Source organism: Gopherus evgoodei, chromosome 2 (assembly GCF_007399415.2).
Source record: "Gopherus evgoodei ecotype Sinaloan lineage chromosome 2, rGopEvg1_v1.p, whole genome shotgun sequence".
NCBI lineage: Eukaryota > Metazoa > Chordata > Testudines > Testudinidae > Gopherus > Gopherus evgoodei.
In genome coordinates, this window is record NC_044323.1 from 42,246,817 (window position 1) to 42,259,889 (window position 13,073).

General features: G+C 40.9%; 1 protein-coding gene across 1 annotated transcript in view; it reads left to right on the top strand.

Moving 5' to 3' along the window:
* Positions 1-13,073, top strand: part of RUNDC3B (RUN domain containing 3B) — a 187,937-nt gene that overhangs the window by 143,148 nt on the left and 31,716 nt on the right. Inside the window, 3 exon segments of the mRNA XM_030550481.1 lie at positions 3,972-4,012; positions 4,015-4,102; positions 11,736-11,744. Coding sequence (XP_030406341.1) covers positions 3,972-4,012; positions 4,015-4,102; positions 11,736-11,744 — 138 coding nt within the window.

Sequence of the window (13,073 nt, forward strand, 5' to 3'; positions counted from 1 at the left end):
CACACAACTGAAATATTCAATGTACTTTACAATACTACAGATAAAAGTGGATGTAATTATTACTATTCCCTTTTTAATGGCAAATTCCTAATTTTATTATATACCTTTACCTAGACTTGATGCTTAATAAGATCTCTTCAGAGTTGTTTTAGTTATATTAGTTTGCTAAAACTTGAAGGTTGACTTTCAAAGAAATAAAGAAACAATTTAAAATGAAAGTATCTTGGAAGAAATTTTATGGTTGGAGTTAAGGAGGCACTAATAAATTAGCAACAATGTTATAAGTTCCTTGCATAATTTTAATTTTTTTAACTGCAGTTAAATCCATTGTGCCATGGATTTTAAAGTTCTAGCCACCACTGCCCTCAGATTCTTACAGTTCTATTTTTTCTGTGGGTCTCCAAAAGAACTGTTTTCTTCAATGTCTTGCACAAATAACTTTATCCGCCAATTGTCTTGCCTAACCAATTTTTTTATTGTATTGTATTGTGTTTCTCCTTTGCTTTGTGAACTTTTCATTAGAATGCTAAATTATCCAAAAAAACAACAACAACAAAACAACCTTGGTGTATAAATGGTAACTATCTTGTTAAATATTTAACAATAATATTCTTCCAATTGTTAAATAAGTGTTACAGCAAGAGTACAAAGTGGTTTGCAATCTTCAGTGTACTCATTCTAATGACAAAAATTGCACTTTTGAACCACTGATGACAGCAGAAAACTCAAATATTTAAATACAACTGTTCTCAAAAGTAATATTCAGCTTCACATTACAATTGCTCCCAGAGTACTATCCTGAGTAAAATGAATATAGCTGCCTTCTGAGAGTGGTGTAGTGTCTGGAATTCATGCTGTTTTGTGCCCCTTTCCATCTTTAAAGTAGGGGAGTGCTCAACAATATTTGGATGTTGAATTTGTATATCCATCTCCAGTACACTTACATAATTCTCAGTGTTTGGAAAATTAAAATGCTTGTTTCCATATTTTTTTGCCACCCTTCGTGCCTCTTTCCCTGCTCCTAAAGTTCAGGTCAATGTAACCCATCTCTTCCCTTTCCTACATTATACTCTCCAGATATTTTTGGTGTGGTCGCTCCTTTAGCCGTTTCATCTATGAACTCTTCATTACCCTAAAGAATATTGTGCAGCTTGGTGCTGTAATTGACTTTCAAAATCAGTTTCTCTTTTAAACGGATACTACATACTTATGTAAAAGCAGTAAAGAGTCCTGTGGCACCTTATAGACTAACAGATGTATTAGCGCATGAGCTTTTGTGGGTGAATACCCACTTCATATGCATCCGACGAAGTGGGTATTCACCCACGAAAGCTCATGCTCCAATACGTCTGTTAGTCTATAAGGTGCCACAGGACTCTTCGCCGCTTTTACAGATCCAGACTAACACGGCTACCTCTCTGATACTACATAACTTATGTAATCCCCTTAATATATAGGAAGCAAGCACCATATTTGCATGACTTTCCATAGAGTCCCTGCTACAATGGAGCCCTATGATACTGTATAGAGGGACTGTTAAAGAATAAATCAAGCTCCTTCAGCAATACTAGTGATATGTTACAAGCACTGAGAGCACTGCCAGTACTTTATTTTAACATTATTGTTATTTCAGTACTCCTGAGATTATTGGAGAGCTGCTGTATGTACTCTGAGTGCTGTGTGTGGATTTGAGTCCCATCTTGCAATGGAAAATGTCTTCCTCTGCTAACTATATGGTAGCTCAAACTGTATTAATTTTACTATTAGATTTGCAAAGAATACTTCAAGAGAAATTTATTTTCAGCTGATTTTACAATTGCTATTTATGGCTAATATCTGAAATCTAAAGAATGTGGATACAACTATGTATTTTCTCCAACACTGATCAGTAATAACTTGTTTCAGTTACAGTACTTGTAAGTAAAACAACAATTAAAAATGTGAATCTAAATATAAAGGAAAACAAGCCAACTGTTTGGTTCTTGTTTCAAAAGCGAAAGCATGTTCAGTGAGAGGAAAATGTACCTCTGCATACTACTGTAGGCACACGTCTCTTCTTGAGCATTGGGGAGTGGCAAAGTGGAATCTTGTCAAGAGTATCTGTAGATTTTTACTTTCTTGATTTCCTTTGGGGAGATACCAAGTTGGTTAGGCAGAGTTTCAAAATTTTTTCTAAATTCTTATAAATCCTTTTTTTCTCTATGGAATAATGTTTTGGGTATCCTGGTAGGGGAAGACTTGAGTAGCAGAAACCTAGGTTACACACTAATAACTGGATTTCTACTTTTGTCATCTCTACATAGATCGATATTTTGCCCTTCTTGCTATTCAGTACCTATTTCTCCAGTGAGCGAACACTGGCACTGAGAGCTTAGGTAGTAGCACGTAGTTATAGGGCAGTTAAACACTCCGCATACAAATTGCCTGGGCTCATATTCATGACATTTGAAATTTCAACAGATTTGGGTTGTCTGGGTAGTGTTCACTACAAACCCCAGAAAGGGAGGGAATATGTGAAGGAGATGATGCAATAGAAGAATTCATAGTATGCGAAAGTAACCAAATGTGACTGTGTCGTCCAGCTATGTGAAATTCCCCATTTTTGCCTTGTGAATTCTTCATGGTGGGAAAAAGGCTCCTCAAAATTTTCCCCACTGTGGAACTTCATCATTTTTTCTGTTACAAAATGGCTACATTTTATGCATACTTTCCTGCCTCATAATGATGGGGAAGCCCGCACCAAAAAGAGGAAAAAAAAATCTGGAGATGACAGTAACCTGCCCTTCTACTTTACCCTTTTGGAGGCCTCTGATTCCTTATATGGTATTGGGGAGCCTCTACGGGATTCTGGTCTGAATGTTTGATTGTCCAGAAGATAAAACTGCATTGCAAAAACAAACACCTATGTAAAGAAAAATCCACGCAATACATACTTGCTAATGCACATAAATACAAATGTAGTTAACCTGAGAGAATATCATCAACTATTGGTAATACAGTTCAGTATTTCAGACAAAACACTGACTTGTCAGGAGGATCTTGTGTTCCAATTATTGAACATCTGTCTGTGTGCAACATGACTTCTCACAAAGATGTGAGACATATGGTGTGAAGCCACATTAAGGTTTCCCCTGGATAAATTAACAGATGAAGCTACTTTCATTAACCTTCTGTTTTGCTCCTGTAAGAGTTGGTTGCTATTTCCATTTACTGTTTGGAAAAAAGGTGGTCTTGTACTTAAGACAAAGCCTGGTAATCTAAAGACCTGGGTCTTGCTCCTGCCTCTGTTAAAGACTTCCTGTGTGATCTTGAAAAAGTGATTTAATACCTTGGTGTCTCCATTTCCTCATCTGTAAAATGAGAACTGTTGTCTATGTCACAGGATTGAAGTGAGGCTAAAATAATTCAGGCTTGTAAAATGCTCAGTAGCACTTTCTATATGAGTGGCTTAGATGTGCAAATTATTTCTAGTAATTCTAAGGTATTTCAACTAGTCTTTATTAATACTTCTGCACTGACTTATGGTATGCACACTGTCATCCTATAACTAAATTTGCCTGAACAGTTCTGTTCCAGAAAAAAAGTTTTCTGATTAGATTCTTTATTTTTGTGCAAAAAAGCCTTAAGAATACATATTAATTTTAAATGCCAGATATATGCATGCAACTGCTCTCTATCCTGCACGAGATAGGTCTTCTGATGTTTAATGCAGTCAAAATATATCTTTAAGAGCAATTGTTTTTCAGACGGAAGTGTCATTTCAGCTTTTTTGTTTTTCTAGTCTACACACTGATTTCTCTTAGGAAAGAGAACTCATGAAAATTACCTTTTGTTAGTTGTATCAAATAGTGTTAAAGCAGACGTTATTTAAGAGGAAACATCATCCCTGGACAGGATTCTTTGTTACATGCTCCTTACGTGACTTGAACGTACATTTAATGGAATAAGATTCACTGTCTTTATGTTAACAGAACTGTGCTAAAGAATAATGATCTGAGATCAAGACAAGAGTTAATACCCACCTCACCAATCAGTGGCCTTCCCTGGGAGCTCTCGGATGTCAATGCTGTTGCTTGGATACTCTACTCTATAGAAGGCCACAGTCAACAATGGGAGTAAGTTAATAGTTTTTGTTCCCTCTTATTGGGGGTGGGGGGCGTACTCAGAATCATACTAATATCTCCTCTGTTTCCCTGCACATCATCTGCTAATGTACCCTCTAATACTACTGTGTCCTTAGGGTTGGCTACCTGCACATGATGTAGAAAAGTGTGGGGTAGGATGCAGTTTAAACTATTAGCAGTTTGGAACTCAGACATTATGTACAATTGTAACCACATGCACAGTTTTGGTACCAGATGAGATCTGTGCATTGAATAAAACATGAAAAGGAATTCACAGAGCAATTTTAGAATATTTCATGGCGACTGACATACGCAAGTTAGTGTTATTAATGAACATCTTGTGTATCTGAACTAGGATATAATACTGCAAATTGTTTGATATAGTTTTTAAACAATCACTAATTTAGCCGCTTAAATTTGGATGACTGATATAGCACAATGAAACAAGAATAATGAAGTATGAGCATTCAAATATTTTTATGTGGATTCCAGAAAATGCAAATTATTGCAAAAATCAAGATGTAAAAACATCAGCATAAATTCCATATCGTTACACACAGCAGAGAATAACTGTAATACATCATTACATTATTTTATCTATGATAATTATACAGGACGTATTGTCTCAAGTCAGCAAAGCACTTGATCACTGCTTAATTTTAAGTATATGTCTGTTTCACTGAACGTGCAGTGATACTGAAGGGACACGTGACCATTGAAAGTTAAGCATAGCTGATTGTGGCCACAAATTGTATGCATTGCTGAATTATTCCTGTTCTAGAATGAGCTACTTCATTGTAGGTTATCACAAATTTTAAGGTAGCAAATTCTTAATGAATTTTCAAAATTTGATCTGCATTACAGTACTTTTACATATCAGGTGCAAAGTGCATACAACTATTCATTTTAAACAAATACTTCAATATATTCTAAAATGAAAATAGGCCAGCAGACCAGAATTTGAGCAGCCTACAGTAGATGATCATTTTGCAATGGGAGAATTAGTTTTCAATTCTAAGCTTTCAAGCATAGTGAAGGAAATTAGTATTCAAAATTATCAATTTTTCTACTGATCTGCTGGTTATTAAATAATTGCATCGTCATGTTGCTGGATGTCTCAATTGCTATAGATTAGGGGTCATTCAATCAACTAGAAATTTCAACCACGAAGGTAACATTATTGCTCTTAAATTTTAAATAGAAGTCCAATTAGAATTTGTTATATATCATGTATAACAAAACTGGTAAATATGAAAAGCTGTGTGCCAAGAGCAAATTTTAATAAAGTGTAATGGTAATAGCATCTCATGATGGCTAGAATGCCATGTCACATGAGATTTCTTTAGTTTTATGTTGTATTGAATTCAAAAAGTCATTTAGAAAATGAGTAGGAAACAAAAATCCTCTTGTTGCTTTGTCCTTTCCCTTTTTATATTATATTGCTACACTCATTGTCTCCATGAGTACAGTTGCTTTAGCTCTTTCTCCCTTTAACAAATTCTTTCCAAGAAAATTGGTTTTAAAGACTTTCATAATCCATCCACAGGATGTTGTTAATCTTCTTCATACTGCAATGTTTTTCCTATTAGCTTTTTAATAAATAATTAAACAATAATGAAATGTACTTAAAATTCTTGCAGTATATTTAACAATTTGCTATACTTTCAACATTTAATATATATACAATATGAATGATTAAAATATAAATCAATTTTTATATTACACAGTTTACAAACGTTACTTAAAAAATCCAACTAGTTAAAGAATAATTATTAAAGAAGATGAAAAATAGAGAAGCAAATTTCAGAGGAGGGGGATAGAGAGGGAAGGAAGTGGGTACAGAGAGAGGAGAGTTGAGGAGGCCCGTATATTAATGGGTCATTCAGTACTTCCAAGAAAAGCATAACCTTTTCTTGGGTATTTCTATTATGTATACAATTCTTTCTATAGTGGCCAAACTTACAATGTCTATTGCTCCGTTTTCAATTGTTGGTGCTTTTGAATTTCATTTTTGTAGTACTAGTTTCTAGCAGTTGTTGTGGAATCTCATCATTGGAGATTTTTTAAGAGGCAGTTAGACAAACCTGTCAGGGATGGTTAGATAATACTTAGTCCCCTTGAGTGCACGGGACTGGATTCTCGAGATCCCTTCCAGTCCTATGATGAATGCTCTATTTAGCCAAAGGTTTTTTTTCAGATTTATCAGCTTCCAGTTAAACATTCATTAGGTTTAAAATTATATGTTTGGCTTTAATATGATTTTGTTTGATAGTAAAAAAGTTAACTCTGCAATTCAGATCTGCCCCAAACCTACAGATTCCTAGCATTCTCATAGCATATGGATTAAGTTAGCACCTGCCTGACTCACAGCGCCGACATATGATTTCTGAGCATTAACATAAATGGAGGTTCAAGGAGCAGTTCAGAGCACTAGCTAAAATTTGTTTCTATTGTTAGCAGATGATAATTGGCCCTAGTAGTCCTCCCATTTCTTTCTTAGAGACTCCCTGTTTAGTTCAAATTTGCTGCGTTGTGCATAGTGTTGCCTTTGATCTTGGGAATCTGGGTAATATTTGGAGAAATGAAAGCAGTTCAGGTGGGTCAGGGTTAAAAAGCTTAGGGTCAAACAGCTGGGCTATAACATGTTACAATGGATATGTTGCTACGCCGTCTTAGTCTCTAGATTGAATATTTCTTGTAATACTGTAAAAGGGAGGAAAGCATCATTTTCAATCAGTGTGACTGATGGTCAAAATCCCTTTCCTTAATCCAGTCTGGCAAGTGATGGTGCCTGCTATACAAATTTTGAGTTGTCCCTGATAGAGACTTGGTATGTAGAAGAGGGTGATTTTAAATTTACTGAACATAGTACACCAAGTATTGCTGCCACAATATCGAATTGTTCTTAGGGATGATCACTAGTAACCAAGTACAGTGCATGGGAAAGACGTAAAAAAGGCAACAAATGCTGCTACCAGCTGGAGCCAGTCCAGGGCCCACAGCCAAGGGAATGAGCCACTGTGCTGCTTGGCTAAGAATTATTGCCTGATGGTGAACTTAAGTGTGAAATCTAAACCCACTGTTTTGATAGGGAGCGTAATCTTTTTAAGGAGATTCTGGATTTGTTACCAACACCCACAAAAAGGACCTGAACATGTTGTTTTTTTATGGACAAATAAAAGGGGAGAGATATGGAGGGAGGGAATTCAGAATGAAAAGGATCCTGGAGAAGAGCAGTCTTTTTTTTTTTTTTTTAATTTGTTCCCTAAAGGGAGATCGGTAGTGCCTGCCATCTATTAAATCATTTGCTAATTGCTTGATTAATGGGGCTAGGTTAACCTTGACTATGTTTTTAATTTCCTTAGAGAACATGATGCCAAGATCCTGAGGTTGTCTGTTGCCATCTAATACGGGGCAGAATAAAAAGTAAACCCTTCATTGGAGGGTTCTGCAACTGCCATGCATCTTTTAATCCCAGTTTGTCCACGTAGTCTCTTACTATGTTTCCAGAATGCGATTGTGTATGCTGGGGCCAACTGACTTGTCTTTTAAAAAAAAAAAAATTAAAAAAAAGGCCAACACATTTTTAAAATCTCCTGCTATGATGACTGAGCCTAATGGGATATTAATTAATTTGGGGAAAAATTAAAAACTTGGGTTATCTTTATTGGGTATCTATATATTTATTAGAGTGTATAGGGAGTCAAGATAGTAGTCTTCACTAGCAAAAATCTACCTTCCTCATCTTTATTTACATCTAGAATGTGTCAATTGAGTCTTCTGTGAAACAATATTGCCCCATTTTGGCTGAGGAGGAGAAATTGTTAAACACCCCCATCCATTGCCTTCTAAATTTCTCTGCATCCAGGTCATTATGATGGGTTTCCGTTAGGAAGAAGGTAAGGCAGACCAGGAAATGTAAAGACACGTATAATGTGAGAAACAGGTAGAAAAACTGATGAAAAAGAAATGATCAAACTGATCAAAAGATCACTTAAAATACATAACTCCTATCCAAATGGAGATAGAACCAAAGTCACTGCCCCCATTTCCCAAAACACCCGGTTGGGGGTATAGCTGGATTCCCTTTAGCTTTATAAAGAAGAAATAGTCTCATAACAAGGGAGGGCCTGGTTTCTTCACTATTCATAACAACATAAAAAAAGGTGTGTGTGGGGGGAGCCATTGTCTAAACTTAAGAACAAGGCTATAATAGATGTACAAGAAAGTTATGCAAATTGTTTAAATAACTTTATTCTATCATAATTGGATCACTTGCAGATAAGAGTTTATTAGAAGAACAGTTCTTCCTAAACTTTGTCACCTAGAGCCTTGTCCATGCTGGATTATAGTCTGAACTATATCAGTAGCCCAATAGCCATATCAGTAATATAAATCAACACAACACTTATTAAAACTCATTTAACAAAAATAAAAATAAAAATAAAACCCTGGACTAATACTATTGAAAAAACAACTCGATTCATACTAACACATTCTGAGTATTGATGAATCATAACCAGCAATATAAAAATTATTCTTGGATAGGATTTTAGGAGATGAGATTTCTTCACATGTGAGGAATTGAAAAGATTCATCTTAAACTGAAATCTTAATTCCATTGTTAGATGTGGTGTCTCTTATAAGTGTACATTTAAGGCAAATGGATGAATATTTTCAGATTTACTATAAACCCAGAATCTAGGAAATTAGATGGGGGAAAATTAAGTAAAATCATCAATGGGGAAGGGAAGAATTAAAAAACAAAAAAGGGAGGGAGTGGTTGGAAAAGGTACTGAGAGAGAGTGCCTCAGACAGAACAAAATCATACTACTTTGCTGAAACTTGCCAATCACTCATGTGAAGAGTCCAGGTCAAATGAAGCAATTTGCTTGGAGTTAGGAACTCAAAGGTGGGTGTGCTCCCAGTGCTTTCCTGGATTCATGAGGGCGGTATTGATATTGTAACACTCCTGCCTGCTTAGCAGCAGCCGCCAGAACCCACAGCTGCTTCTTGAAACTGAATGGATGTTCAGGAGGGTCAAATTTGAGCAGAATTGGGATCCTTCTCCCCACCCACTCACTCCCCAGCCAGCACCCTCCGTTTCACATTGCTATAAGAAACCTGCCAGGCTTTGGCTGGGATGCTGTCACTGCTAAGGGAGGAATTTAGGGGGAAAGATCTTGGAGAGCGATATCCATAGGCTCCAGGGCAGTATACTTACCTTTAAATAGGTATGATTATATGTGTAATTATATCCATGGCTGAACCTATCTTGAGTATTTTGCTAAACCTGTTACAGAATCCTAGAAGTGTAGGGCTGGAATGGACTTGGTCTCACTGATGCATGACCAGTTATACCTAGAGTACACGTGATAGGTATTTGTCTAACCAATTCTTAAAGACCTCCAATGATAATGATTCCATAACCTGCCTTGATAACTTCATAGTTAGCAAATTTTTCGTTCTTCTTCGAGTGCTTGCTCATATCAATTCCGATTAGGTGTGCGCACACTACGTGCACGATGGTCGGAGAATTTTTACCCTAGCAACACCCGGCGGGTTGGCTGTGGAGCCCCCTGGAGTGGCACCTTAATGGCACTGGATATATACCTCTGCTGACCCAGCACCCCCTCAGTTCCTTCTTACCGCTTGTGACGGTTGTTGGAACTGTGGATCATGGCATAGCTGTCCTCCACTCTCTCTAGCTTTTGCTTCCCAGTTTTAGATAGTTGTTCCAGTTGTTATAGTTGTATAGTTAGTATAGTGCAGTAGTTGTTTTAGTTAATAGTGTTAGGTTTATGATTAAATTTAGCGGGTTGGAAGGGGTCCTCCCCCTTCCCACCTGCCTGCCGGGCTCATGCCCAAAGCTCTGAGTTTTCAACTGTGTTCAGCCTGTTCAAAGCCTATGCCAACAGGAGACTCCCGCAACTCTTGTTTGAAGTGTCTCAAGGAATCTCAGCAGGCCGACAAGTGTAGGATCTGCAAGGCGTTCAGACCTTGAACCAAAAAGGAACAGGACTTTAGGCTCAAGCAGCTCCTTATGGAGGTGGCCCTTAGCCCGGATCCCACATCAGCACGCCAAGTTCTGGCACCAAGTGCATCAATGCGCATTGCCCCAGCAGCGGCTTCAAGTACGGCACCGCGGGGAGACTCAGATAGAGGCCTGCAGCACCGGACCTCTCCAGCACCACATCCAGTACAAGTGATTCGGCACCGTTCCCTGTTGCCAGGCCCAAAGAGACAGCATAAGCCAGAGGCAACTGCCTCTCAGCAACAGGCACCGGCCCCGCTTTTGCCAATCTCGGCATTGCGTCCGGCACTGGAGCGACTGAGAGTACAAGCGCCGATATCGGCACCGTTGACTCCGGCACCGAGGGAGGAGCCACTGAGTCCCTAACCCGAACCATGGTTGAGCCCCGCCTTCCATCGACGCCGGAGACATTTGCAACAGTGAGAGACCTCATTGCCTTCACAGAGCTGGCACCAGCACAGGCTACTGCACCGCCTCTGACTTGTGTGGTACAGTCTAGGGGCAAGCCAACCCTAATACATTCGCCATTTCCTAGTGTGGAAATATGGCACTGCTCCTGATCCCAGAATAGATCCCAATCCCGACGCTGCTTGCAGTCCTGACGCCGTTCCCTTTTGTGGCTCTGGTCATACTCACGGCACCGATCTGCCTCACGGCATGGATCCAGGCCGTGATACCGTTCAGACTCCCGACGTCGCTCCCGGCACCAGTCAGAGCGCCGATCTCCTTCCCAGAGCCAATCCTGGCACCGTTCCCACAGGCGGTCATCATCGCAATCCAGATCTGGATCCCACACCAGTACGGTCATCAACACCGATCATGATCCTGGTACCGCTCCCCAGCGCCTCACTGGCACTGCTCTCCATCAACCCAGTACCAGATGGCACTGCGACCCACAGAGTTGACACAGACACACTCTGGTATCAGAGGGGTAGCCGTGTTAGTCTGGATCTGTAAAAGCAGCAGAGTCCTGTGGCACCTTATAGACTAACAGACGTTTTGGAGCATGAGCTTTCGTGGGTGAATACCCACTTCATCGGACACACACTGCACTGCCTTGGCCCTCGCGCTCTGCCTCACAGTCATCACAGTCCGAGAGCGCCTTGTGATCAGCCTACCTTGCTGCAAGCCAGGGCAAGGGTACTATGGGTTAATGGCAAGATAAAAGCTAAGCCCCTAGTCAGGAGCCTGCACTATGGTCCTTCTGGATCCCATGGGCGTACCACCAAGCCCAAGGGATTTCATCAGGGGCCTGCCATTCAGCCCATTCAGAACCCTGGGTACTGGAAGCTACCATAAGTCATCCACCTCCGGTGGATATGGAAGCATCTGCACCTACCCCAGCACAGGCCCCAGACCCTAATGTAGTGGATCCTGGGCAACAAGACCCCTCACAACACGATATGCCACAGGATCCCCTGGACCCTGTGACATCTTCTTCATCTTTTCCAGATGAGGCAGTGGCGGGGACAACCACCTCGGGTCCTCTCCCAATGGACCTTTGTGCCCACCAAGACCTTTTATGTAGGGTGGCATGTAATATGGATCTACAAATGGAGGAGGTAGTGGAGCTGGAGGACCCAGTGGTGGACATCCTTTCAGCAGAAGCCCTGTCCTGAGTCGTATTGTCCGTCATCCGCACCATCCAGACCAACGCCAAGACAATTCCACTAGCTGTGCCTCCTGCTCAGCAACAAAAAGTTGACTCTGGAACCAACCCAGAGAATAGAGTTTATCAGAGCAGCTTGAGACTCCAGACTCGCCCAAGCCCTCCTGCCGGACACACACTTTCAGTCAATGGCAAACATCAACTGCAGCCTTCAAAACTTCCCGACTTCCATGGTAAAGACGTGTCTCAGCCTTCTGGGGCACATGGCTTTGTGCACTTACCTAACCAGGCATGCCAGACTTCAGCTTCACCCTCTTCAGGCCTGGTTATCAACAATATATCGACCAGGTTGAGACAGCATGACATAGTGGTCGCTGTCCCGGAATCGGTTTTGACCTCCCTCCATTGGTGGTTGGACCCCACATTGGTGGCGAAGGGGTACCATTTCACACCCTGCAACCTTCTTGTACCTAGCCACAGACGCGTCATCTCTGGGAGGGGGCTCCCACCTCAGTGAACTCCAAACGCAGGGCCTTTAGGCCATGTCTGAACTAACTCTGCACATCAATGTACGAGAAACTGATGGCAGTATGCCTAGCGGGTAAGGCATTTTGCAGGAACCTGCATGGCAACATCAGGCAACAGACAACATCACGGCCATGTTCTACATCAACAAGCAAGGGGAAGCCTGGTTGTCCCCCCCATGCCAGGAGGCCATTTGCCTGTGGGAGTTCTGCATAGTTCACTCGATATATCTGGTGGCGTAGTTTCTCCCGGGGGTCCAGAACATGCTGGAGATGGCCCTCAGCAGGTCCCTGCAGCCTCATGAGTGATCCATTCACCCAGATGTCATCCACTTCATCTTCCTGAGGTGGGGGTTTCCCCAGGTCGACCTATTCGCCTCGTGCAACAATCAGAAGTGCCAAGTGTTCTGTTCTCTCCAGGGACATCTCCGGGTGTCCTAACAGATGCTTTCTTACTTCCGGCGGAAAGACCACATGTTCTACGCTTCCCCTCCATTCCCGCTAGTCCACAGGGTCCTGTTCAAGTTACGCAGGGATAGGGCACATATGATTCTGGTCGCCCCAACATGGCCCAGGCAGCACTGGTATAACCACGTTCTGGAGTTGTCGGTAGAGCCTCTGATTGCACTCCCGCTGTGGCCGAACCTGATCTCACAAGACCACGGGTGCCTTTGTCATTCCGACCTGCAATTGCTCCACCTTACAGCATGGATGCTAAATGGCTAACTCAGTCAGAATTACTCTGCTCACAATCAGTGCAGCAGGTTCTGTTCGGCAGCAGA